Raw genomic sequence first — 25,134 nt, forward strand, 5'->3', positions numbered from 1 at the left:
CAAAAAATAACCGAGCAAAGAATGGTCCTGAGTAAGTTTGTGAAAAATTTCTTCAGTGTGCAAGCACGACTTTCCGTAAACGCGTGACAGTTGGTTCGCTTACATATATTGTATATTATGATTGCTAACGTTAACAAAAGGTGCTAAGGTAGCTGCTGTATAAGCGACCCACACTGCAGACTGCGGCGAGCTATTGAGAAATTAATTCAGCTGTTAAAATAGCGATAGTTATACTCAGGTTTGTATGTCAGCAAGACAGTGGTCCTGTTAGCTACTGTAGCTTATCTTAGTGAATTTCAGCCTGGCTGCTTCTCTCGCATGGGCTTGAATAGACTCATATGGGCTAGCAAGTCTTACTCCAGGTGTCTGTCTAGATAATGATTTAAATTCAATGTCGTATATAACGTGTATCTGTGTCCCAACTGTAGTAAGCGAAGATTTGATCCGTCGCCGTGCAGAGCACAACAACTGCGAGATCTTCTCCTTGGAAGAAGTTTCTTTGCATCAGCAAGACATTGAGAAGATTGAACATGTTGACAGGTGGTGCAGGGACCTCAGAATACTTTACTTGCAGAATAATCTCATCTCTAGAATCGGTAAATTCCGTCTTCCTTCCAACATGTCTGGCAGATTTTCTAAACATTGGCAGCATGCCTTCATGGTGTAGTGAAATGAGCATGGAGCAAACTTATTAATTACCGTTTGCATGCCGAGGCAATAATCTAGCAGCACAGTTACATTGGTCTGTTTATTACAACGTGCCCTTAGCGTAGTAACATTTTTATTCGATTCTGTTTTGCACCTTGTTAATTTAATTAGATTTTTTTTTCCTTTAGAAAATGTGAGCAAACTGAAGAAGTTGGAGTACTTAAATTTAGCCTTAAACAATATTGAAGTCATTGAAAATCTGGAAGGTAAGTACTTTGTTTATATTTTTTACATGTGCAGTATGTTCTGAAAACTTATTGTCTTTGTGTGTTTAAAAGTCAGCTTTTTGCATCAGTGCAAGTACTACTTAACGTACACGAAATGTGTTTATCATTTTTTATGTATCCTTTCCATGGATGATGTTATCGGTAAGGGAACGCATCATCTTATTTCACTTTAGAAGGAACCCTGATGAAACCATTAAAACTGTGCAATGCAGTAATGATGGATCAGGTCGCTTTGTTTGGGGTTCAGAAGACGTGTTCTGTTTTGCAGGCTGTGAAAGCTTACAGAAGCTTGATCTGACAGTGAACTTTGTGGGGCAGCTGAGCAGCGTGGAGTCTCTGAAAGGCAACATCCATCTGAGAGAGCTGTTTCTGGTGGGCAACCCTTGCACGGATTTTGAGGGCTACAGGCAGTATGTGGTGTCCTCATTGCCTCAGTTGCAGGTACAGATTTTGTATGAATTCCTAGTCAAATTCCTAGTCTTCTGTCTTCGCCTCTATAACACCAATCCAGATGGAGGTCCTACGTCAGCCAATTTGTAAAAATAAGATGAAAATGATTTCCCAATAGCACGCTGACAAAAAAAAAAACAAAAAACACAACACTCACATACAGCAGTGGATAAAAAGCTTTTGCCACTGAATGCATAACCTGCTGTTAGCAACCTGGGAGTGAATGTATGAGCTTTTTAAAAGTGTGATTTCCTACAATGCGAATAAGTGGGCACACAATAAGACAAATCACATGACATAAGATACAAAATCAAGTAGACGATGTTCCACATTTGAACGTTCTTATTGCACGCTCATCTGCAGATCTCTTCTGATCTCTTCTCTTCTCGCCATCTGTATGTAAATAAAGAGGACTTTTACAAACACAGGGGAAATATAGTTAGGTAAAGACATGGTGGTATAAAAAGTAGGATAGTGATTGAAAATGATAGTCTTTAAAAATTAAACTAAAAATTAAACTAGAGAATTGTGAACACTGCAGTAAATAAATCATCTATGTTTTTATAACTGCACCTCTAATCTCACTGTAACAATGTCACACTTTAGAAAGCAACTCATAGCTGTCAACATAGCTATGAAACACATAAGCATTAGCTGTATGCCTTGCTGGTAAGGGTCTGCTTGGTGACAGGCCCTGTGTCCAGGCAGAGTCCTCAAATGCAGGTTTTTGTCTCGGGCTGGCAGTGGCTGGACGGCAAGGAGATCAGGCGTTCGGAGAGGATCCGGGCGGGGCAGGGTCTGGAGGCGGTGAGGCAGCGAGTCCTGGAGCAGGAGCGGGCGTACCTGGAGAAGAGAGCCCACGAGAAGGAGGAGGCCCAGGGGAGGCACAAGAAGGAGGAAGAGACCGCTAAGGAGCGGAAACCAGGGTTTGATGGCCGCTGGTACACTGATATAAACAACACTGTGTACGTACCAGCACAGGAGAACAATAACATGTCTGTGTGGAATATTTAAGGAATATTCTGCTTCCAAGGAATTGTAAGCTAAGCAAGATTAATTGTAAATGTAAATGTATAAGATACACATATTATTTCTGTAAAATTTTCCAAGAACAATATTATGGGCATAAAATAAATATTACAGATGTATACATGAATCCCCTCATCCCTGAAAAAAACAAAACAAAAATAGTAGGTGTCTATGGTGATATTATAGTAACTGAGTTCTATAGGACATTGAAAAAAAATCATAATTGGCAAACTGGAAATTTTTGTTAAAAATATTCAGGTTAGTTTCACTCTGTTCTGTTTACTACAGTCCAGTCTCAGAAGAAAACAAAGAGAATCAGGAGAAGCCAGACACAGAGGAGAGCAGGAGCGGCCCCCACACGGACGATCAGGACAAGGAATTCTGGGAAAAGCCCTGTGCGTACACACCAGAGTCCCGACTGGAGGCCCATCGGCACCTGGAGGAGAAGCGAAAGGCAAAGGACAGAGAGAGGTACCTGTATCAGCATTTGCGCATTCAAGTCACACCTTGGTGCTAACCACTACGTTAGATCTGTAGTGAGATGCATGTCTTCACATGAGCCTGGCAGACACCCTGTGAGCCTGCTGTTTTGAAGAAATTTTACATTATTATCATTATTATTGTTATTATATTATTGTCACTTAGCAGACCCTCTTATCCAGAGTGACTTAGATAGATTGTGTGACTTGTACAATTTCACATGGATATTTACATGTGGCAACTATGGGTTAAGTACCTTGCCCATGGGTGCAACAGCAATGCCCCAGCAGGGAATCAAACCAGCAACCTCTTTACAAGGTCCTGTTACGAGTTACGAGTCCTGCTCCTGTACCACTCTGCTAGACTGCTGCCCATTTGATACACTAATTTGATAAATAATTTGTTACTGTAATGGTATGCTTCAGACTGCCTAAGTGGCACTCTCATTGGGTATCTCTGATCAGTGAGTCCTGTTGTCAGCCCTCTCCAGCTAGTCTAGAAGGTGTTATTTGTTATATGTTGTGTCTGTAATTCTCAAAGTATCTATCATTCGCATTTGTCCTGGTTTCATGGCAATATTGTTGTTTCGCCATTCTTAGGTGAGGGGGGAAATGGGAATGTGTTTACGGTATCTTCAACACCCTGAAAACTGATGTGTACCTAAAAAACACTGGCTTATTCTCCCCAAAATGTCAGATGAATTAAGCTTCCTGTGAATACCCAAATTGTGCTGTTTTAGGAACATCAGACTTTGGTTAAAGATGCTGCAAGTTCATGGGGTTTGCATCAAATGGCTGAGCTGGGCTTGTAATTGATAAAGGACTTGAGCAAGGCATACAGTACAAATGGGTTTTAACCCACAACCCTCTGGTCACGAGTCTGGTGTCCAAACCATTGTTCAACACGGCCCCACAGACGCACAGAATGGAGTTCCGCATGCAGCTGATCTGGAATACTACAAATGGACATTACTGTTAATGTTGTCAGACAAATCTCTTTTCCCCACATTTTCCTCCAAGGCGGTGTTTAATCAGGAATTCAATTTCTTGGCAGATGAGCTTGGGCTGTAATGCTCTAAAATTGATGTAGCAATCCGATTAGCCAATCACCCCAATTACAGAAAGATAGCCTCAAACAGATTTTCATTTTTCCCAAATTTTGTGTAATTAGATTATGCAAAAGCAGTGACAAAGCTTTGTTTTACTCGTCAGTAAGCGCGTACAGCTCGTTTAAAAGGAGACATCATTTGCTAATGCTTGGGTTGAGCTGTTTCCGGTCAGCTGTGGCCTTAAAGAAAAAAAAAAAATCATGCCACCTTGTCATAATTTCATGCCATCTTGATCTCCATTTTATGATCTGCAGTCATTTAGATGTATGATTACCCAGAAAAGCTGGATGTATTAAATGGGCTATAGACTGTGAATCAAGGTTTAATAACCATTTTTTGTGCGGTTGAGGAGAGATTAACTGGCGGAGCGATTAATCTTCAGAATGCCTCTGCAAGTAATATTTCCAATTTAATCAGAGCCCTCTTGCAATCTTTCTCTTGCAATGAAAAATGTTTTGTCCAGACTTGACATTAACACCATGCCTTGACACATATTCTTATGATAACATGCTATGGAAACCAGACTCTCCATGGAATGTGAGAGAGCTCAGTACAGATGTTGTGCCACTAGCTGGTGCTATAACACAGATTTTATGGCAACATCTTCTTTCATTTTAGCCACACTTTCTTTAAGTTTTTTTTTGCGTTTTCTATGATACATTGATTGTTCTTGAGATGCCTTTTAATTAGGCTGTTTTTAGTTTTGAATTTTAGTTTTTCTTCTGTTTAGCTGTGTGCGTTTTCCATGTGGAAGGGTTAAGAATGCTTTGAAGATGAATCCCGCTGTTAGTGCTCCTGGCCTTTTTGATGCTTATAGATTATTCTTGCCTGTTCTGACAACCTAGCAGATGCGGGGAATTTTCACAAGGGGCCACTCATTACCAGCAATCTGTTTCTGTCCATCAGTATACCTGCTCGCCATCAAGCCATCTTAAAAAAAAAAAAAACACCCATTCCCACCACGGTCTCTCTCTCTCCTCACCTTCTCCCTGTCTTTTGTCATTGCCCTGGGTAGCACGCTCCAGAACTAGCTGTTGTCAAACCAAAGTAAGCGCGCCTCTTCCCAAAACCTGAGAGTGCTCAAGGTAATCTTAAGATACAATTGTCACAGTCTCTGCGGGTAAATAGGCCCTAATTATTTTGGCTTTGCCGCTAATTAATTACAGGGTGCTCAGCCTACAGGTGCTCCACTTGCCATGTGGTAATGAGGTCTCCGGGCTACCTGCGCCTCTCCTCACAGCTGTCCACCCAGCCCCTAATCATCGTGTTTGTCTCGTCCTCCCTTATCAACTGCTGTCTCTCACCGCAGGGACGGGGACGGGGACAGATGACAAGTGAGGCTGTACACAAACTATGACTGGTGGAAAACAGAATGGGAGGACTTGCTAACAGGACTAACACAGGCTGACTGCGTGTTAGCGTTTAGCTTGTTTTCCATTTGCACCGTTGGACATTTGCAGAGGAGCTTTGGGTTGAGTGTTTGCACGTCTCACAGAGGATATGACCCTAGACCTACCAGCGCAGTGCCCTAACCCCTGTGTTACACCTGCCTAGGTTAGAACGCAAGGCTTGTGTCATTTCTCTGATGTGAGGGAGACATCACTTTGAGGTCTTCATAGTAACTTGCGAAAAGGCTACAGTAAGAAAAGGAAACTTCACTGAGTGTTTAAGTATACCCTGTCCAAAGTAAGCTCTGAATGATCTCTGAAATACTGGAATGGAACCAGAATGCCTGCAAAATTCTCATAATGTTGGAAAATGCCCAAAGGGACGTTCTTAATAAGAAGGGCATTTACAGTGATTCAATAATCACCAGAGTAATTCTTTGAAGGTTACCTTGAGTTATGCATTAGATATAAACAGCTGCCTAAAGGACTGTCCATTGAAAGGGAAAATCCCTGTGATTCTTTCGAAGCATAGCTGTGAGCTGTCATTAGAAAGTGTGTCATGGTGGGAAGGATCAGGGCTCATAGTCGGCAGGTTGGTGATTCAATTCCCAGGGCTGCTGATGTTGTATCCCTGGGCATGGTACTTAACCCGAATTGCCCCTGTAGAATATCCAGCTGTATAAATGGATAAAATGTAAAAAAAAAAGCTACGCAAGTTTCTCTGGATAACAGTTTCTGCTAAGTAACTGTAATATAACACCTGATATTGTGTGTACCAGCATAATTCTATCTGAAGGTAAGGCATTCTGTTTTTTTTGCATGGTAATGAGGGGGGGTCTTGATAAATCTCCTTGGATTTCCACTCAGGGGAGAAAGAAAATTCCATATTGAACTCATGGACTAAGACAGCCATTTTAATTCCCTGTTTTAAAAATAATAAATCATACATGCATGTTTGCACCTTAAAGTTTAGGATCTTGTGCTGACGGAGGATGTTTTCCCAGGACAGGGAGGCGCCATGTTGCTCTCTGAAGCACTGCAGTGGCGGATGTAGATTTTAATGCATATTGATATGGAGGAGACTTCCCAGGCTTAGTTCGGCTTTAAGTTACAGAAAAGGCTCTTGGATTCGTAAATCGAGCTGCTAATAGTGTTTAACTGAGCTCAGTCAGGACAGCATGTTTTCCCTCATGTCTATATGTGTTTTAGAATCTGACCGCAAACATGACATGGGAAGCTTTTTTGACTATCACCAGTGGCATGCTGCAGAGGTCCAGTGGAACCTCAGAGCTTATTTAAATTAATGACAAATATAACATTGTACACCTTCATAATTACGTGTTTTATGTGGATGTCCTTATCTAGGGCATCTTATGTAAAGTCTTTATTTCCAGATACTCCATATTATCCTTATTTTGCAGATTATTGATATGTACATCTGGTTATTATCTGGAAAAACAATGTTTCAGTACAATGAAAGTGCTTTCTATTTATCAATCAGTATCCTTCAGTTTTGTTATTACTTGTATAGTATTGATACGCTTGGAAGTCATAGATATTTCACAACTTTCTGTTATGAAATGGAAGGGTTGCACAAGTTTTAAACTTTCCCCTTGACTTACTGGAGCAAAGAACGAGGAGGCACTTGTAAAACGGCTCCAAAGTTTGTTTCACCGAGCACAATATTCAGATGGATGTACGATTCTGCAGGTTATTCAGCAATAAGGAACAACGAACACATCCTCCGGCAAACCCTCTTCGCATAACCCAAGGACGTAATTAGGTAACTGTCTGGACGAGCTGTACTCTTAAGTCATACTCACTGAGCTGCCAGTGCTGTCAAGACTAATGTCCCTCTAGCTCATTGGGCTTGACGGACACGCGGGCCCATAACTTGAGCGGGAAGGTTTTTAGAGCTGCGCTTACCTCACTTTAACCTCCGGGAGGCTGACATGTGTGGATCACACTCATGGATCACAGGGAAGGAAAGTGTGGGAGAGGAGAGCATGATATCTATTAATATCGAACAAACTTCAAGGTGAATCTATTTATAGGGTATTTTCCCCCCCGCACCCATGCAATGAGAAATGAGCAATGACCCACGGGGAGCTAAAGATCCTCCGCATTAATGAAGAAGCAAATTCTGTAATTGTAAAATCCGAGAGGCTGATGAATGAAGGAGCGCTGGCGGTAAGGAGCTGTCACCGGGAGGATGCTGTCCTCTTCCAGAGCAGTGATTTACCATGGTAATACCTCTAATGACCATCTCCCAGTAGGGTCCTAAAGGAGAACATTTAGGTGCTTAGTGTTAAGAGTGTCTTGATTAGATACTGCCATTCTAAGAGTGGAAGCATCTGCTGGAACATCACTGAGGATGACTGTACTCAGGCCCCATGTTCTTAGCCATTCATTGGTTTTTGTTAACTTTGTATGAATGTAGGAATGCAAGAGACAGGCACATATGCAACTTAAAGGTAGAGATAGCTGGTACAGATTTCATGTCCATGAGAGATGATATCTTATAATATTGAAACAAAGAGGCCTTGATTGATGCTTCAGTATTTATTGTTATGTCTGAGTGACATATGTAAGCAATGTGTTTTGTAATTGTTTACACATTATTCACATTCATTAATGTCAGTGACAACCGATTACAGTCTTCCCATAAGTTCTGGTATATCTACTGCTGTGTGTCACCTGTGTCTAAAATCTAGATTTTTCTCTGCATGACCTTTCTCTGCAAGACCTGCAGATGAAAAAAAGAGAAGTAGGTGACGTGTGATTGATGCTGATCTTATAAAAATCTCACCCATTACCACAGTTTTGAAATGTGCCTTACCAAAAGAAGAGCTAAAATATTAATGAATGCACTGCTGTGACCCACTACCAGGTCTCTAAATGCTAAGTCCCTGTATTAGCTGTAGCTCACTGGGCCTAGGTCACAACTCCAAGAGAAGGAAAGAAGGAAGCATCATCTTCATTTAAGCTACTAACATGTCATCAGTGGGGTTTTTTTTTATCCTATTGTGTGTCATTTCAAACCTGGTTGAAATTTGGTTTTCCTCCTCTTTAAATTCTTTACTTAGCATTAGGGACAAAGTGCATTATTACATTACATTACATTACCTTGCCTTTCATTAATTTAGCATGAACTCCTATCCAGAGTGACTTTCAGCACAATAGAACATAAGTTTATTCATTCAAGTTGAATGAGCAACAGTGTCAGACCACTAACAACACTCCCAGACCAGTGAGTGTGAGCAGAAGACTTTCAAGCCCTACCACAAGTTAACTTGTGCAACCTGACTAGACAAGGGAAGCCAAGTATACTATCATACATTCCAGTCACTAGATCACAAAATCCAAAACACATTGCATTATGGTTAGATTGAGCAGAGTCCCGACTAAAAAAGGCTTAGGTAAGTGATTAAGAAAGACCTCCGTCTTAATCACTTATGTACACTTTTGCAAGTAAAAAGTCGGCCTTTTAGATTCGTTGTGTAGAATGCTGATTCTTCCCACAGTGCGCATGGCGTACCATCTGTGGTGTTGAAATATCACTCTGCAAACATGGTTGGCATCGTGCCCATGGGGCTCAGCTTCCACACCGATGGCCCATAATTCCAAGATGTGATTTGTGGTGGAGAGCTCATATTGTTCGTCCCGCGATTCCTCTTTCAGGGAAAAAGACGAGAAGGCCAAGGCACCAAGGACACTGATCACAGCGGAGGGACGGGTCCTGAATGTCAATGAACCCAAGTAGGTGTCACATGGAGGCCGGCCGCGGGAATCAAGTGCACGTGCACCAAATCAGATGCGATCACTGTGGTATATTTATGCAACAAGTGGCAATTATCTCTGGCTGTCGGGGGTTGTAGAGTAATCTGAGATAATAACAACCTTGTGCCTAAAGTGCAGTGGTTAATTAGCACTTGCCGTTTTTGAGTGACTTTGAGTTTATTGCAGTTTAGGATTGCTTCATATTTCAATTAAGAATTATCATATATCAAGAAGGGGCATTTTAGGTTTGATTGACTGCAGTAAAAATAATGAAGGGAATATATTGTTGGTGTAGGGGAAATGTTCTGGAAAGCCTGTGATTTTATAGCATAGCTACTGAAAGGAAATTAAGTAGCTGTTAGCCATTCAGATTTTTCCAGTTCATAAACCCATTCTCCTGGCATAGCTGGGGGCATTTACAGCAGGCAGGATAGCAGGCAAATGTGATTCCTTTTTCCTGACATTGCGCGCAACTGAATCATGGTCGTTTCAGCTCAGCCACTGTTAATAGGAAACTTGACTGTTTGGAAGCGAGTCCTCTAATGTCCTGAGAAGGTGGCAGTAATGGGCTGTAGTCTGTGGAGGTCATACTCAATTTCTGGAGAACTCACTCTATAATTGGCACCGGTGGGCAAAAGGTGCTATTCTCAGCTATGCTGCAAGAATGGAGAGAAACTGAAGTGTGGCCAATCACTGGATGCTGTCCATGCTTTCAGTAAAATTCGAAAGGTCACGCCTCACCTTGTCCTGTTTTGCTGCACTCCGATCGTTTGGCTGTTTGCTCCCAAGAGCGAAAAGGCATGGCTGTTGGGCCAGACTAAAAAGCCACCAGCAACACTGATTGGTAAATTGTGTCCTTCATTCTTCATCTGTGGCACCAGATTGATTTTTTTTAAACCTTTAAATGGTTTTTGATAAGGAGCTTGACCTATGGAATTCACTTTTAGCTTAGTTAGTCACGTCAAAATCTGGAAAAGCCAGAAGCCATCATTGATCATTGAAATGCATAAATTCAGAAGCTGTCAGAATTTGTATGTTTCCATATGTTGGACTGAAGTGAATTTCAAGGGAAAAATTTCACAGTAAGGGTGAAGAGATGCTGAAGTGGGGAAAAAAAGGGCATGTGCTATTTGCCTGCATTGTGGAATCTTAAGTCTGCACTCCATGCTACACATGATGCAATGGTTCTAAAGAAACAATATGATCATAACATATATGTAAGATAGCTATAGAATTGCATATACTGTATGTTCACAGATTTGATGAAGTTGAGCTCTTTAATATTTTTACTTCACATGGACAGTGTTGCACAAGAGGCACATCTATCATTTGCAGTTTGACTACTGGCGTGAGAAACTTCTTGAAAGATTGCAAGTGGTGTCAGAATAAGCAGATATCAGTCTTGTTAAGGGTCAAGGTAAACCACAGAGATAGCATTAAGTTCTTTGAACAGAACCAGATGACAAAGGTAGAAGTCATGTAACTGTAAATTCCTTGTATACTATATGAAAGATTTTTTTTCACACAGAGAATTACAACTGCAATAGCTTTCCAGAATTTTATGTGAATTCATAGATTTTGGATTCCTTCAAGACCATACTCTGCATTTTGGCAGATTCATATTGGTTTACAAGGTGATGGAAAGCTAAGACAGGGTGAATGACTTGTTCACATTACCATAGTCTCTTAAGTTCTGATGCTTTGTCTCTCATAGGCTGGATTTCTGCTTGTCTGAAAATGACGAGGAAAACAACATCGTCCTGGATTTGGCAGTTTATAGGTGAGCTATTCCGCATGCATGCACTTTCGAATTTGTCTCTATAGGGAAAAAGAAAACTAGGAATCAGTCCACCAAAGGGAACAGTGATCATTATATCATCTTGCAATCATCTTGGTTTGACTTACAGACATATGGACACGTCCCTCTTGGATGTTGATGTGCAACCAACGTACATAAGAGTGACGGTCAAAGGAAAGGTAATTGAAAAGTACATTTTTATATTCTTGGCTGTTTGAAAATCTCAGCTACAGTCTTCTCTTCCCTTATGACTTTGTGTTTGTTTAAATATGGAATTCTATAAATTAAAGTGAAATCAAGAACATACAGAATGAATATTTTATGAAACACCAATTACTACTTTCATAAATGCATATTTCTGCATATTGTATATTTTGCAATGAAGGCAATTTTACCATACATCGTACAATATGCAGCGTGCAGAAATGACATGCAAGAAAGTGCTATTATTTTATTTTTTGATATTTTGAGAAATATTTGAAATACTGGTGGTCCCAACTTTTACAGCACAATGTGTTTTTGGAAAATGTGTTATAAATTTAGACTGACGGGAATTAAATTCTATTTTTCCATAGACTTAGTGTTATAAGCAGGGGTTACATTCTTGAACACAGTCAGAAGATCCAGTATTTCATTAAAAAGCCAGATAAATATGGAATTAGGTCAAAATTTCATAAGATATCAATATTGTATATATCGCAGAACATTTATAATGTAGAAATATTCAGTGACTCACACTGCATACCGTTTTGAGAATGCAGGACATGAACATTGAGATGCAATGACAGTCTTTGGACAGATATTTATTTACAGGGCAAGTGAGACAGTGTGAGCTCTCTAGAGATGAAATGAAGAAATCTTTAGCTCCAAAATATGAGCTCACTCAATGAAAACTAAAATACTAAAACACCAACTAAAATACTTCTGAGGGAATCTCCAATTAATTTAAGTCTGGTGTAAAAAAAAAGATGGTGTAAATGTTGTAAACATAGATCATTGCAAACCAGATTGTTGTGTAACAGGGACTGCCTATACATCCCTGTGTTTTAGATTATGTATTATATATACTTTACACTTCATCATAAGCCTCCTGTAAATGGTGACATTAATGTAAAAGGTAATTGAAGGCCGTGGCAAAAGTGTGTTAATTATACTTATATGCATTCTACTAGCGGGTACACGTACATTCTCCATTAGGAATCACTCTTTGTCATTCCTTTCTTGGCAAAGCAGTGTCTGACGGGGTCTTAATGAGCCATATCTTTTGGCCAGCTGCCCTTTGCTGTATTATTAATGTGCGTATATTTCCCTTACACAGATCATATGTTTACAGCAGGGGTACTCAGAAACATAGGCTGTCTCTGTGATGGCACGTGGAAGTGTGTACCGTAATAGTCTCACCCCATGGAAGAGTGTCGGGCACGCTGCACGTGATAACCGCAACAGCTAAACCTACACTTTTCAGCGAGAAACAACGGGCGCGTTGCCAGGAAGCCTGTCGGCGGGGAGCCCAGATCCGGAATTACATTTTGAATTATTGCAGGCCGCCGATATTTCTGCGAGCTGTAAATCCACCCGGGCGCTGCGCAGCTTTTTCTTTGAGTGCGACAGAGCTGGTGAGACACGTGAGCTCGTCCCTCTGACCTCAAAGGTGGTCAGCTGTGTCCTAAGCAAACCGTTTTTCCTGCAGCTTCATTGGGTGCACTTTTCTCTCTTGCTTTGGCTAAGAGCGCTGTTGCAGTTCTCCATCATACAAATACAAATACTTACTCTAATTAGCTTTAAATTGTCTATATTGTGGCAGTTGCTTTGGCTGTTTTCCCTTTCTTTCCCTTATTTTGGCTCCATTTATCTTAACGGCAAAGCGCATTGTCCTTAACAGTAACAAACTTAAGCACATCTCATTGTTTTTTTTTTCCCTTTTCTTTTAAAATCCTGCATTTTAATGACTGTCAAACATAATGTTTCAGAAAACGTAGCAGTTGAAAAGGTTTTAAGACAAGTGTGAAATTAATTAATTAATTATCACATGAGTGTGTAAGCATTCTGAATGCAGACCCACTCTGGTCTCGGATGTTGCAGAGTTTCTTGTCCACAAATGCAGAAGTTCAATCTAGCGAATAACAGCCATTCAGTCAGCATATATCAATCTGCAACTTGAAGAACTTCACTTTTTTCACACAATATTCTTTATCTTAATGCACAAGCTGGGAACATTTACTTCCTCTCCTGTCGCTGGAGACCATGATTTTGATGAACCGTTTGACGTGACCTTAAAGCTTCATTAACCAGCAGATTCGCAGGCAGTAAATTCACACTTGTTTTGTTTTCGCTCATGAGCAAAATACATTCGCGTGGCAAGCCTGCTCTTCTAATATGGTTAAATGTTTCCATTTGATATTTTGCACTCCAGCTGGTCTGGCGAAGATATCCCAAGTTGAGAATGTCATCTGTGTGCTTCGGCTGTCACGTTATTTTATGGATCTATGTTTTATGCCAGTGCTTCTCAGATTAGACCGCGGGATTTATACCTTTATATATCAACTTCAAGATGATGGAGGGCGTTAAAATCCCTTATTAATATGAACTCATTTCACGGCGGTGAAATTAATCAAGGAGGTCATTCATGATTTGTAAATCAAGTCTGCCCTGCCCGTTTGGGCACCTGTTACACTTTGGCAGTTATACAGCTTTTCTCTGGTGGTGGCCATTGTGATGCGGGGCTGCAAAAAGGGCAGCATTTGCTGGTGCAGCGTTTTTGGGCTCCCTTTTATGGTCTACTTGCTTTTCTTCAAGGTCTTATGAGGGCTGATGTATTACGTCACCTCAGACCTTAATGATTTCATAAGAACAGCTGTTATCAGCATTACACACACTTCCACATGCTGCCACAGAGATAGTCTGTGCGTAACTGTTTTTGAATGAATAGGTTTATTTATTTAGCCTCGTTCAGAGACAATCATTTTAAATAAAAAAATGCTTTGTCAATGAAGCGAAGTTAATTTCACACAAAATGTTTCATCCCACTGCATTTGAGGAGACAGTACATTTTTAAGAGTTAAGGCTTACGCTGCCTTCTGTCCCTTCGTTAACCATTCTTGAAGGGAACCTCTGTCTTTTGTGAAAGCCAGTTACTTACTATTCAGTTCATCATTTAATATGTGTGTCTAACTGAGGTATGAAATTCATTGTAAGGTCACTCAAAAGAAAAAACAGGTAAGTAGTTTATACTGAAACCTAGGGAAAGTGTTCACTTGTACCAAGTACTCTCCAAGTCTTTTGCTAAGCCCGAGAGTATAGGAGTATAGGAGCAGTGCAGTGGTCCTTACAATAAGGAATTTATCTTGCAGACTTTTCAGCTGGTACTTCCTGCAGAAGTGAAGCCTGACAGCTCCACAGCAAAGAGGTCTCAGACTACCGGACACCTGGTTGTCACCATGCCAAAGGTACACTCCCTCTGCAAGGTCAGGCCTTTGCAAGAGCGCCTACCTCTGCGAAAAAATCTGCACATCACCTGTTTATGGACTCCCAGATTGAATGTAAATTTTCCACTTGTGTGAATGGCAAAGTCTTCTCTTACTCTTATGCAAGACGTTTGGTCTTGCCTGTTGATTATATTTATTTATTCATTTCATTGTGTTCATACTATTTCTTGGATATAGAAATGAAAATGGGTCATTTCACAGAGACTAAATATGCATATTTAGTGTATGAAGTGGTTGAGTTGATTGGTTGTCACATAAGCTTATCCTTCACATAACAAGGAGCCTTGTACAGAACACTTCTGTTTTATAGTACTGTGCTTGACATTTCTCAGCGCAATACAATTCCAAGGTTACTCTACCCTACACCCACAAAAGCATAAAAAACCATTTCATGTTATCCAATACATCAATAGCACATTGTAATATCTGAAAACTGTCAGTGGCCAGGACATGAACTCAGTCAATCAACATATGAACAGTTACGAGCAGCAGGTTTAATGATCACATTTACAGTGTTTTAGCTTAATATTGTGCTGGTGATTTCAATGAGATTGCTTGCTTTAAGTGCATGCCCTATACTTTGAGGTTTGCTCTGGTTGTATGGATGCCCTTTGACCCCAGCAGTCCTGGCTCAGCAGCAAGACCCATGATAAACGATGCCTCCCCCTGGGGTTTTAATGGAGATAGAAAAGTCTTGGGCAAGAATTTGACATTTCGTATTTGTAGGATTAACATAGATTAATTTGGTGGTGTTTGGGGTCTGGGGTAGAACCAGTGCGCTTAAAGTGAAATCAATAGTTAATTTACAATACAATAGGGCCAAATAATCAAAAGCGAGCCGGGGTCTGTTCTCACAGTGTAATTATTGTCATAGGGGTGTTTGCTAGTGTTTAATATAATGCATCATTGGCATTTCACAGTGCATTGTTTAATGATTAAATTACTACTAATACTACTACTACTACTGTTCCCAGAACAGTCATGGTCGCTTGGGCAGCATCACCGCTGAGCACAGCAGTGTGGCAGTGATTGCCAGTGAGGAGATCCAGGTTAAGTGCTCTGGCCAAGGACATAAAATCAGCCCCTCGCCCCAGGATTAAGACAGTTCCATAACCACTATATCACACTGAGGGACATCATTACTGTCATATACTCAAGTTATTGTTACTCTACTGCTTTTAGTGGATGTGTTCTGCACAATATCAGATTTCCTAGGATCATCAATGAGAACATTAACAAAGGTAAAAAAAAAAAAAAATCCAACCACAAATGTACGTATGAGATTGTTCACGACACAGAGAAAGAATGAAGGAAAGAATGAGCAAAAGAAAGGGAAAGAAAAAAAGGTGCAGCGGACCCTTTACATGGTTCGCTGGTGCAAGCCGGGCCCTGTACCAATACAGCATGGCCATACTACTCATTGCCCTGTTTATGAAATCTGTTGATTTAGTTGATTTAGTGTAGAGTAACACATGGATCCAATGAAATAATCAGCAGTTCATTACTTCCATCCCCATGAAGCAATTGCTGCTCATGAATAAAATGTGAAAAAAGTAATAACTGCCCTCCACACCGTGTGTCGGTTACTGTGTTTTTCTGTGATGACCACTGAAGGAAACCGTGAATAGCTGCTACATTAATTTGAATTTGAGTGTTTATATAATATATCATATTATATTATATCATATATATATAAACAGTAGAAATTTTTAAATATATATTTAAAAATTCCTATTGTTTCTGTTTTTCTGTTTCTGTTGTATTTTAGGGCAAATTACTACCCTGACAAGAGCAACAATCACATAGAAATGTATTCTATTGGTCAGGGAACTCGAGTTGTAATCAGAGGAATGCATGATTGAATCCCAGCTGGGCTGTAGGAGTTGTATTCTTGAGCAAGGTACTTGACCCAAAACGCTACAGTAAACATCCAGCTTTATGAATTGATTATATGTTAGTTACATAGTTCTAAGGAATAGAGTGAGCAAAGCGAAATGTGATTTTCTAGATTTTCTGTGATTGATTTACAGACCAGTGGAGTGATGGTTGAGGAAGATCTGTTTACAGTTCGATTGGCCACCTATTTTAGAGAAAAAGCAAGAGCATGAAATGATAGTAATCACTGTTGTGTGGTATGTGGTATGGTAAAGTCCAATGTAATCCAGGCATGTTCTTCTCAAGTGTAAATGGCACAGTTTATAGCATTTCTTTGTATATGCTTTGCCTTGCTGCATGTAGTATACTTGCACATAGTGATCTGGGTACACTACAATTGGATTAGGTTTAGATTACAAACAAACCGATGAACTGTATTTGGAAGGGAAGTATGACAGGTTATTCAGAAGATACATATGTGATCAAAGACAATATATCCATAAAATGACTAGAAGTGGACATAAAATGGAGAAGGAAGGTTTGAATAATAGGAGACTGATTCTGATGTTGTCTTATGTTCATTCTTCTACTTGTGAGGTAAAGAAAGGAAGGTTTAGCAACAGATTAACAAAGAACTGGAAGTTTCTAGTAACTGATTCAAAGATATTGAGATAATTTGAAAAATCTCAGAATTTTGAGGAGGAAATTCAGTCAGGGTTTGTACTATGATGTAGTAGAGCGTAGTGATAATAAGTTTGCCAATGCCACCAAGTTACTTCAGAATGTTTGATAAGTAGTGCTTTCCAACTTCATGAAAACCTCAAAGAGCAAATTAATGTAAAATTTTATGTTTTTTTTTTCAGGCCAAAGGGGAAGTTAAAGCAAAAACTAGGGTCCCTTGTCTGTCCAGACCATTGCAGAACGGTGATGCACCTGCTGAGAAAACAAGGTAATTACATGAAGGTTTTTTGGTGTGTTCTCAATGTCACAACTCCATAGCTGGATGGTAAGATCTTGTGTCTTTGTTTGATGCCTTTTTCTCACTGTTTAAATTTTGCAATCTCTGTATGCATGGAGGACATTACTAGCAAACATAAGTAATTTGGACAGTCCCCAGAAAATATATGAAACCAGAAGAAAGTTCGTCCATTCTCCTCAAAATTTTCTGTTTTGACAAGGCGGTACTTGTATCCTTGTTTCATGTGCATGATTGGCTAATTGACTAGCTTACCATAAAACGACAAAGCACCCGAATGTTTTTACCTATCCGATAGCCAGTGTATGAACAGGCAAAACACCAGGGTAAATTCCTGAAGCAGGGACAGGATTCTGTAAAGCATTGACCTGCTCATAACAAATGACAGCTGTTTGAGCATAATACTTACTCCAACTTTTCAATTATATATTCTATATATATCTATATTCTATATTTTATCTAGGGTTCACTGGGTGTGTGTTTAGTGAATTGGACTTAGTTGTGAAACTGCCCATATGAATGCCTTACCAACAATTCATAAATTGTCCACTCTGTGCCCTTGCCTTGGCTTTTGACAGGCTACAGTGGTTCCAGACCCATCTGGTAGGTTTATGTGATTACAAGGTGTCCCTCCTCAGTCCAATCTCTTAACCTCTGTAGGTCCAGGTTAAGGTCGCTGTTTGCTTTTACACAAATGGCTGTTGTTCTGTTTGCTGGAGTGAGCTGTTTGTCAGGATCACCCTGTGAAGATTCATATGAGCAGCGGTGATGAAAATGGGCCTTTTAATGAGTGCATTTGCGGCAGGGACAGGTAACCTTGACCAGGTCATCATGCAATAAGCACTCTATGAGGTTGTATAGGTTTTATACGGGAAGCATAGAGAACATGAAAAAGTTTTATTTTATTGAACATCATAGCTTCCATGTGGCAGGGTAGGCAGTTATCATAGCCCAGTCTTGCACACTTGTGAAATGGTTTTCTCACTATTGATGTATTTACACATTTTTGCTTGGACCTGTTCTTGCATTAAATGCCCTGTCTCTGTGCAGCATTCATGAAAGCTCTTGGCACCTACTAGCACATTAGTAAGTTAAGACAGAAACAGCTAAATGAATAAAGAAGCACAATAAAGTCAATCCAAGTGAGCTCAATTAAAGACAGCACAGGAGAAGAGAGAATCATCACCTTCTCAAAGCAGCAGCAATTACGGCTGCTTTTATTTCACGTTAAATGCATTAATGTACATCTGCACAGCATACTCTTGTGCACATGGGGGAATCTTTTTTAGAACAAGGACTAAAATATGTCTTTAAAAGCCCCATAAAATAATAAAACGAACAGAACCATGCTGTATCTTTGCTCTTCCCCTCATGCCCCGCCTCTCATTTTTATCACCTGATGGGTGTGGCCAATCAATAAAGAAATTAACTAATTATCCAATGCCTCAGGTATTCACACACATATTCTCATGCTTTTAAACTGCTGAAGGTGAACCTGACAATAAAAAAGCTTCTATATATATATACACATTGTGATGTTTGTAAACTTTGAAAAGTCAGGTTCTGAAAATTCAGGTTCATGAGTCCATAATTGTCCATAATTGTAAAGATTTTGTCATCATCACACTTTGATATATGGCATATGCTCACAAATGTATCAGTTATTCGCACTTTCATAAATGCAGTTTAGTTCATTGTAGAGTACACTGTAGAACACATTGTTCAATCACAAATAATGTTGAATGTACTTCACAAATTATGCATAAAAATACATATCAGAGCATGTGATATACTTAACCAGAGTTATTTGTACCATTATGCTGTATCAGCAATTGATTTATTATGTGACATAGCTACATGGCGCGTTTTGGCAGGGATAGGCGCATGCACCGCTTCACCATCGCCATTTGCTCACTGACTTGTCCAATGATTCAGACCCCGTACCTCCTTCATTAAGGCTTGAACTTCATGTGTCCTTCTGCAGTATCCAGCAAAAGGCTAGCCTGGCTCCCCCGCCTTGCCCTGGAGGTGCGGCACTCTGACAAAGTGTCACATTACCATTTTACGACCCACGTGTCGCTCCCCGTCCTTCAGGTGGCCCCATTAATACCGCTCGCCGAGCGAAGGTCAGGTCGTAATTTGTACACTTAAATTAAACATTCAATAAAAATGCTAAGAGACGTAATGCTGATATAGTGCGATGTGTGAACATGTTACAGTAAACTGAGTTATTACATTATTTGTGCCTGATTAAAGCAAACCTTTGACCCACCCGCTCCTTACTACAAATTATGCAGTCAGCATCTGTGGCCTCCCCTGGAACCAAATTAGGTGCATCCTGACAGATAAAACCCCTACACTGGCACCACTAGCACTTAATGTCCCACGTGGGTCAACGTGGTTTTCTTATTTTTTAAAACTTTGGAAGTGTTCTGGGAAAAAAACCCAACGTTTCATAAAATAAAGGTGTTATTGTCTGTGAAGAGCCAATTGAATCCTATGACAAGTGCAGATTATCACAGTTATGGGTTTCTCTTTGGCAGTTAATGAAAGAACAAAAAGAAAATGCCAAGATGATTGTCTTGCATCCCGTGATCCCAGAATGGGGTAAACCAAAAACAAATAAACTATGGTTATTGAGCTTTTCAAGATACTTCTTAATTAATCATAGAAATATTGGATTGTGTTCTAACTTTACTCATTGTGATTGGTATTACTGCATTAAAGAAAAGGTCCACGAGGCAAGAGAGGTCTGAGTTAATGAACCGAAAACCTAATTTTATGTCAATGATCACCAATGTAGAGAATGAGCAAAAGGGTAAGTAGCCATACCACTGTCTATGAGAATTACTTATTACACAAGATCATGGGCTTCTGCCTTTTTAGTGGGGATAACATTCATAGATTTCTCAAACTAATGGCTTCATCCATCTCACAGAGGAAACTGCTGACGGTTAGGTTTACCCATCCTTTGCAAAGATGAGAGTGGCTAAACTTAGGCCACTCTTACAGGTGTCGTCAATCTTGCAGAAGGCTGATAATGAACTGAAAATGGATTATCATTCTTCATTCGTTTAATTTTTTCGATTTGGGGAACATAATAATGGGAAGGAATAGCGTGTAAATAATGTTAAGTAATCTTTAGGGGCCCTGTCAGGTCCTTGTGTGTTCTTTTGGTGTTGCCCGCATTTTTCCTGAAGTGTGACAGTTTCTGTCATGAAACAGTGCTCACAGAGTTGAATAAGGTCAGAATCCTGCCCTTTTTTGCTTTTTGGAATGTCTTTTGCTAAAGTAAGGCCTTTACTTTGTATAAAATAAGTGCTGACATTTTTGTTATTTAGGTAGCATTTCATTATATTGTGAGCCAAATGTTTTAAAAGTAAAAACAAATTACATAAAATACATATTATTACAAAATACAGTTATTACAAAATGTATTATTATATATATTATACATAAATATTTTGAATTCATTAATCATAGTTACACCAAACCGCAAAACAGGAAAATTGTACTCTAGTCTGAGCATGTGGCACTCTGGCCAGTGTCTGTGAGGGCTGTTGTGACACTGAGACAGCTCAATTCATCGCTTTGCAAATTAAATTTTGTGCATAACACACAGGGGGTCAAAGTCGTTAAGGAACAAAAATGAAAATAATATTTGTTTTTGAATAGTAATTAAGGGCGTAATTGAATAGGCACTCCATTCAAGGTCCTAAGTGACTTTATGATGCGGTAATTGCAGCCCTTTCATTACACTGCAGACATTAGTATCAATCTGCGCTGACATAACTGGAACTAGGGCTTCTTTTCCAGGCCTGATTTCCTTTCAAAAATGAGTTTCAAAATGCAAATTGATATGCTCTCACTCTTGCTTTAGTCTGTAGCTTGGCCCTTACTGGTATTTATACAGAGTTGCTATGTACTTGTTATTGGAGCTCCTCAGTGAGATTAAACATAATTATGTTACCCAGCAGTAAATTATGCCTTTCATTTTCCTGAATCATGCTGGCTGTGTCCCGCTGGCAAATGACGACCTTCAAAAGAAAAGGCCAGGAGGATGACTTCCAACGCTAGTTAACTTTGAAAAGGTTAAGGCCATTGCATGTTTTTTTGCATTGTTATCTCCGCAATGATTCAGGCAATCAGACACATACTTAGCATTTAATTAAATTTCCTTTTGATTTATTTTCAAACAGAATAGGCGTTAAAATGTCAGGCAGCAGATAAAGGTATGAATTAAAGAATACGATTAAGCCCTAACAGGGTGGTATTTTCTTGAGCAAATGTTGACACTTACCTTGGAAGACCTACCGCAAGTGCCATGAAATAAGATGTGCTCTATCAAATGAGAGTTAACATGATTCATTTGTATTCATACCTTATTTCCTGTAGAGGCTGTGGACTTAATTGGTAAAAAAAAAAAAATACAGTAAGTAAAGATGAGTTGTTTGAAACCTGTAGTCCAAAGCCTTTCTCAGAAACTCTAATAAGCTTGTGGCAGAATCGTGCGTGGGAGTTTATTTCCTTTAATTGTGACAGACACAGGATCTACTTATAAGTGACCCACTGTCTGTTTCCTAGTTGTCTGCACAATCAGAAGCACCCTGACATGTCTTTCAAACTGCTAAACTCTAGCTGCGCTTCGTTTTTTGTTGTTACATGGTCTTTGCACCTGTCGTCCTTGCAATTAGTTTCATGATGGCGAGAATGCTGACTGGAAGCTGTTTGACGGTGAGGGTGATGAATGTTAAACAAAGAAGTAATTACAGCCACAATCCAGGCTTCAAAGAAGATGAAGAAAAAAAAACATAGTGTCTCTAGGGAGCATTTATGTACACACAGGTGGCAAACATTAGGCCATCTTTTTTAGTATAATTACCCCAAGCCTGAATATATCACTTTGATTTACACAGACTATGCAAATGTGCTGACTCTGTGAGGAAGAGCATTGAACAAGTGCAGTCCACATGACTCTCGTGTGGGAGGTTCAGGAAGCTCCGCCCATTCGCTGTTGTTAGCTGGGATGCCTCCCCCCCGTCACTTAAAAAACACAATCAGAGCTGTAATCTGCATTTAAGTGCAGGCTGTCCATTAGCTGCTAGCCCTGCTACCAAGCGAAATGAAAAAAAAAGGCGCTCTTCCATGTTTGATCGACTTTTAAACATGGCTACTTAGGGGCTAGGAAGTAAGTGACATTAATTGCCTAACTGGGAGATGGGAATAACCTCATCATGTGAGGCATCTTGAGGATGAGGCTGTGATGTATGGAACGGTGGGATCAATAGTGGTTAATGGGACGAAAGCGATTCCTGTAATGGCGTATAACTCTTCTGCAAAAAGATTTGAAAGTATGTAAAAGGAATATTTCACCGTGCACCGTACATCAGCGTTATTTCCTGGTGACATTCAGGATGAACTGCACATAAGAGTGATTTTTAAAGTGGAAAACACTCATTGGGAAACGATGCTTAAAATGTTATGTCCCAGTTAAAAATAAATGTCATCTCATCTATAATGACTCCGCAAATGCATTGGTATGAGCTGTCTGTTTAATATCCTCAGTTGATGGTAATACCCATTAGTCAAAGGTAAATTCCATTACGTGTGCAGTGTCTGATGATGTGACTCCTCTTTCTCCAGGAAGTTAAAAGGACCTGAGAAACTGGAAGTGGACCCCAGCAAACACTCCAGTGTAGATCTGGCTAATATCGTACAGAGGGAGAAGCCTACCACTCAAGGCCCTCTGAAGTTACACCAGGCAGCTCAGGCGAAATGCCAGTCTGAAGACTTTGAGGATGACCCTGAGGTTCCACCTTTAATATGACAGAGATTTGCTCACATTTGTCAACACACCAAAAGCCTCATATTTTTAGTGTAATGTGTAAGTGGACTGTACAAATCGTCATTGTCTATCTGATAGAGAGAAAGCTACAGACACTCAGTAATCCACTTATTTTCACAATCCCTAATAGTAGTTGAGTCTGTTTTCCTGTTGTACATCAAACAGAAATGTTAAATGAAAATAACAATGCTCTGTAATTTAATACTTTTATACATAGAAATAGACATTTAATAACAAATATATTTTTGGCTAGTACAAAGTCTATCAGTGTGTTCAAGTTTCTCTTTCCAATATTGTTAATTAGAATATAATTAATATATATAATATATATAATTAATATATATTAATATTAATTTAAGACTAGAAGATGTTTGCTGTAATTAAGCTACTTAAATTGCTGAATGAAGCAGTTTACCCTTGATGTAAAATTGTATACATAATCCATCTGAAGAACCAGCTAGAATTCTACCATGCACAGCTATACAATGCACAGTATTTGTGCATATCTCAACAAAATCTTTTTTCATTAATGCATGAAATAAATGAAATATGCACACATAATTTATACAAACTTTAAATTACTACTTTGGTGTAATCAATCTGTCAAAATGACAGAATCTAGTGTTCTCTTTGTCTTTGGGCCAGAGCTGTGCATTCTTTCCTGAGGAAAATCAGCAAATGGCTGCCTCCTAGAGGTTCAGAAATGCAGTGAAGACCACCCACTGACAGCCTGTGACAGGCTATGCAAAATGTCCCTCTGTCTAAGAGTGTTTTTAGTTAAAGCTTGCATTTTTAATAGCTGGGCAGTCCACAAACATCATGATTGGCATGTTGGGGCAGGTCAAGTGCTTTTAAACATCTTGCTTTGATTTCGAGTGGGTGTGACATTAAGTGAGGGAATATTATCTGGATTCATCTGCAGCAGTCAGGAATACCTGCCCACATCCAACATACAATAGACTACTAGTGCTCGTGTCTGTGCTTTTCATCAGTGGAGTCTTTGTGATGTGGAGTGCAGCAAGCAGCGCACACATTGAACCACTTTGTTGCAGAGAGCAATTGTTGGAAATGGGGCTCGCCCTCTGCGTCACTTTTTTCCTTCTGATGTTTTTCACTCAAGCCGCGTAACCCCCTCCCGAAGCTTGTCCAGGCGAATTTTCAGACTAACCCCTGATGCACAAACAAAGCGAGGCTGTATCAAAAGGAGCTGCTCCTGTCAGAACAAAGTATCAGTGCACTTTGAAAGACTTTCTTTGGTATTTTGTGAACCCATATTAACTTTCCTCCTTTTTCTGTGAGAGTTGTCCAATTGGTGGTTTGAAATCGTGCCTCCTCATCGCACCAACTGCTCTTTGTTTTATGACTCTCTGTTGTCGGCCCTCTGCAACTGGAGGACTTGTTCTTGTGATAAACTGCCGTCCTAAGCAGCCAGGGTGGTCCTCCTCACCCCAGCCTTTCCCCTAATTAACAACTTTTCACTTATGATAGATTATTGTTTCAGAAATGAAAGCCTTTATCTTTCACAAACCAGAAGTCCCACCACAGTAGGGTATTTCATAGATGCACTGGGCCACATAATAGCCACACCACTGTTCTTTAGGCAAGGATATTCTTTAGTAAGCAGCAGTGTAGAGTAGTGGTAAGGAGCAGGGCTCATAACTGAAAGGTTGTTGGTTTGATTCCCTGCTGCGGCACTGCTGTTGTACCCTTGGGCTAGGTACTTACCCTACAAATGCCCCGGTAAATATTCAGCTGTAAATGAATAACATGTAAAACTGAAACCTATGTAAGTCACCCTGGATAAGAGCATCCACTAAACATAACAATAATGCAATGTAAAAGGTGAAAAAGATCTGGAAACAGCATCAAACAAAGACTCGTGGGCAAATTTAGCTCACTGACAGTTGTCCCATTTCTGGAAGTATAAAAAGAGAATGCTTGTCATCTGATAGATTGTAAAGAACATCTCTCGCGGCTTACATTTT

The 25,134-nt window shown here is 39.8% G+C and overlaps 1 protein-coding gene across 1 annotated transcript; it reads left to right on the forward strand.

The window, feature by feature from the left end:
* On the forward strand, positions 1–23,131 carry lrrc6 (leucine rich repeat containing 6). Its single transcript, XM_036519562.1, has 13 exons — positions 1–31; positions 429–596; positions 837–914; positions 1,204–1,376; positions 2,130–2,350; positions 2,703–2,885; positions 9,072–9,149; positions 10,885–10,950; positions 11,078–11,147; positions 14,319–14,414; positions 17,883–17,907; positions 19,289–19,430; positions 22,948–23,131. Exons 1-13 carry the CDS (start codon positions 22–24, stop codon positions 23,129–23,131), a joined length of 1,494 nt encoding a protein of 497 aa, XP_036375455.1. The 5' UTR covers positions 1–21.
* Positions 23,132–25,134: the final 2,003 nt, after the last annotated feature.

Source organism: Megalops cyprinoides, chromosome 24, assembly GCF_013368585.1.
Source record: "Megalops cyprinoides isolate fMegCyp1 chromosome 24, fMegCyp1.pri, whole genome shotgun sequence".
NCBI classification, from domain to species: Eukaryota; Metazoa; Chordata; class Actinopteri; order Elopiformes; family Megalopidae; genus Megalops; species Megalops cyprinoides.

Coding starts and splice junctions, on each gene's coding strand:
- lrrc6 (XM_036519562.1), top strand. Junction 9,150..10,884: donor CTGAATGTCAATGAACCCAA/GTAGGTGTCACA, acceptor TGTCTCTCATAG/GCTGGATTTCTGCTTGTCTG. Junction 10,951..11,077: donor CTGGATTTGGCAGTTTATAG/GTGAGCTATTCC, acceptor TTTGACTTACAG/ACATATGGACACGTCCCTCT.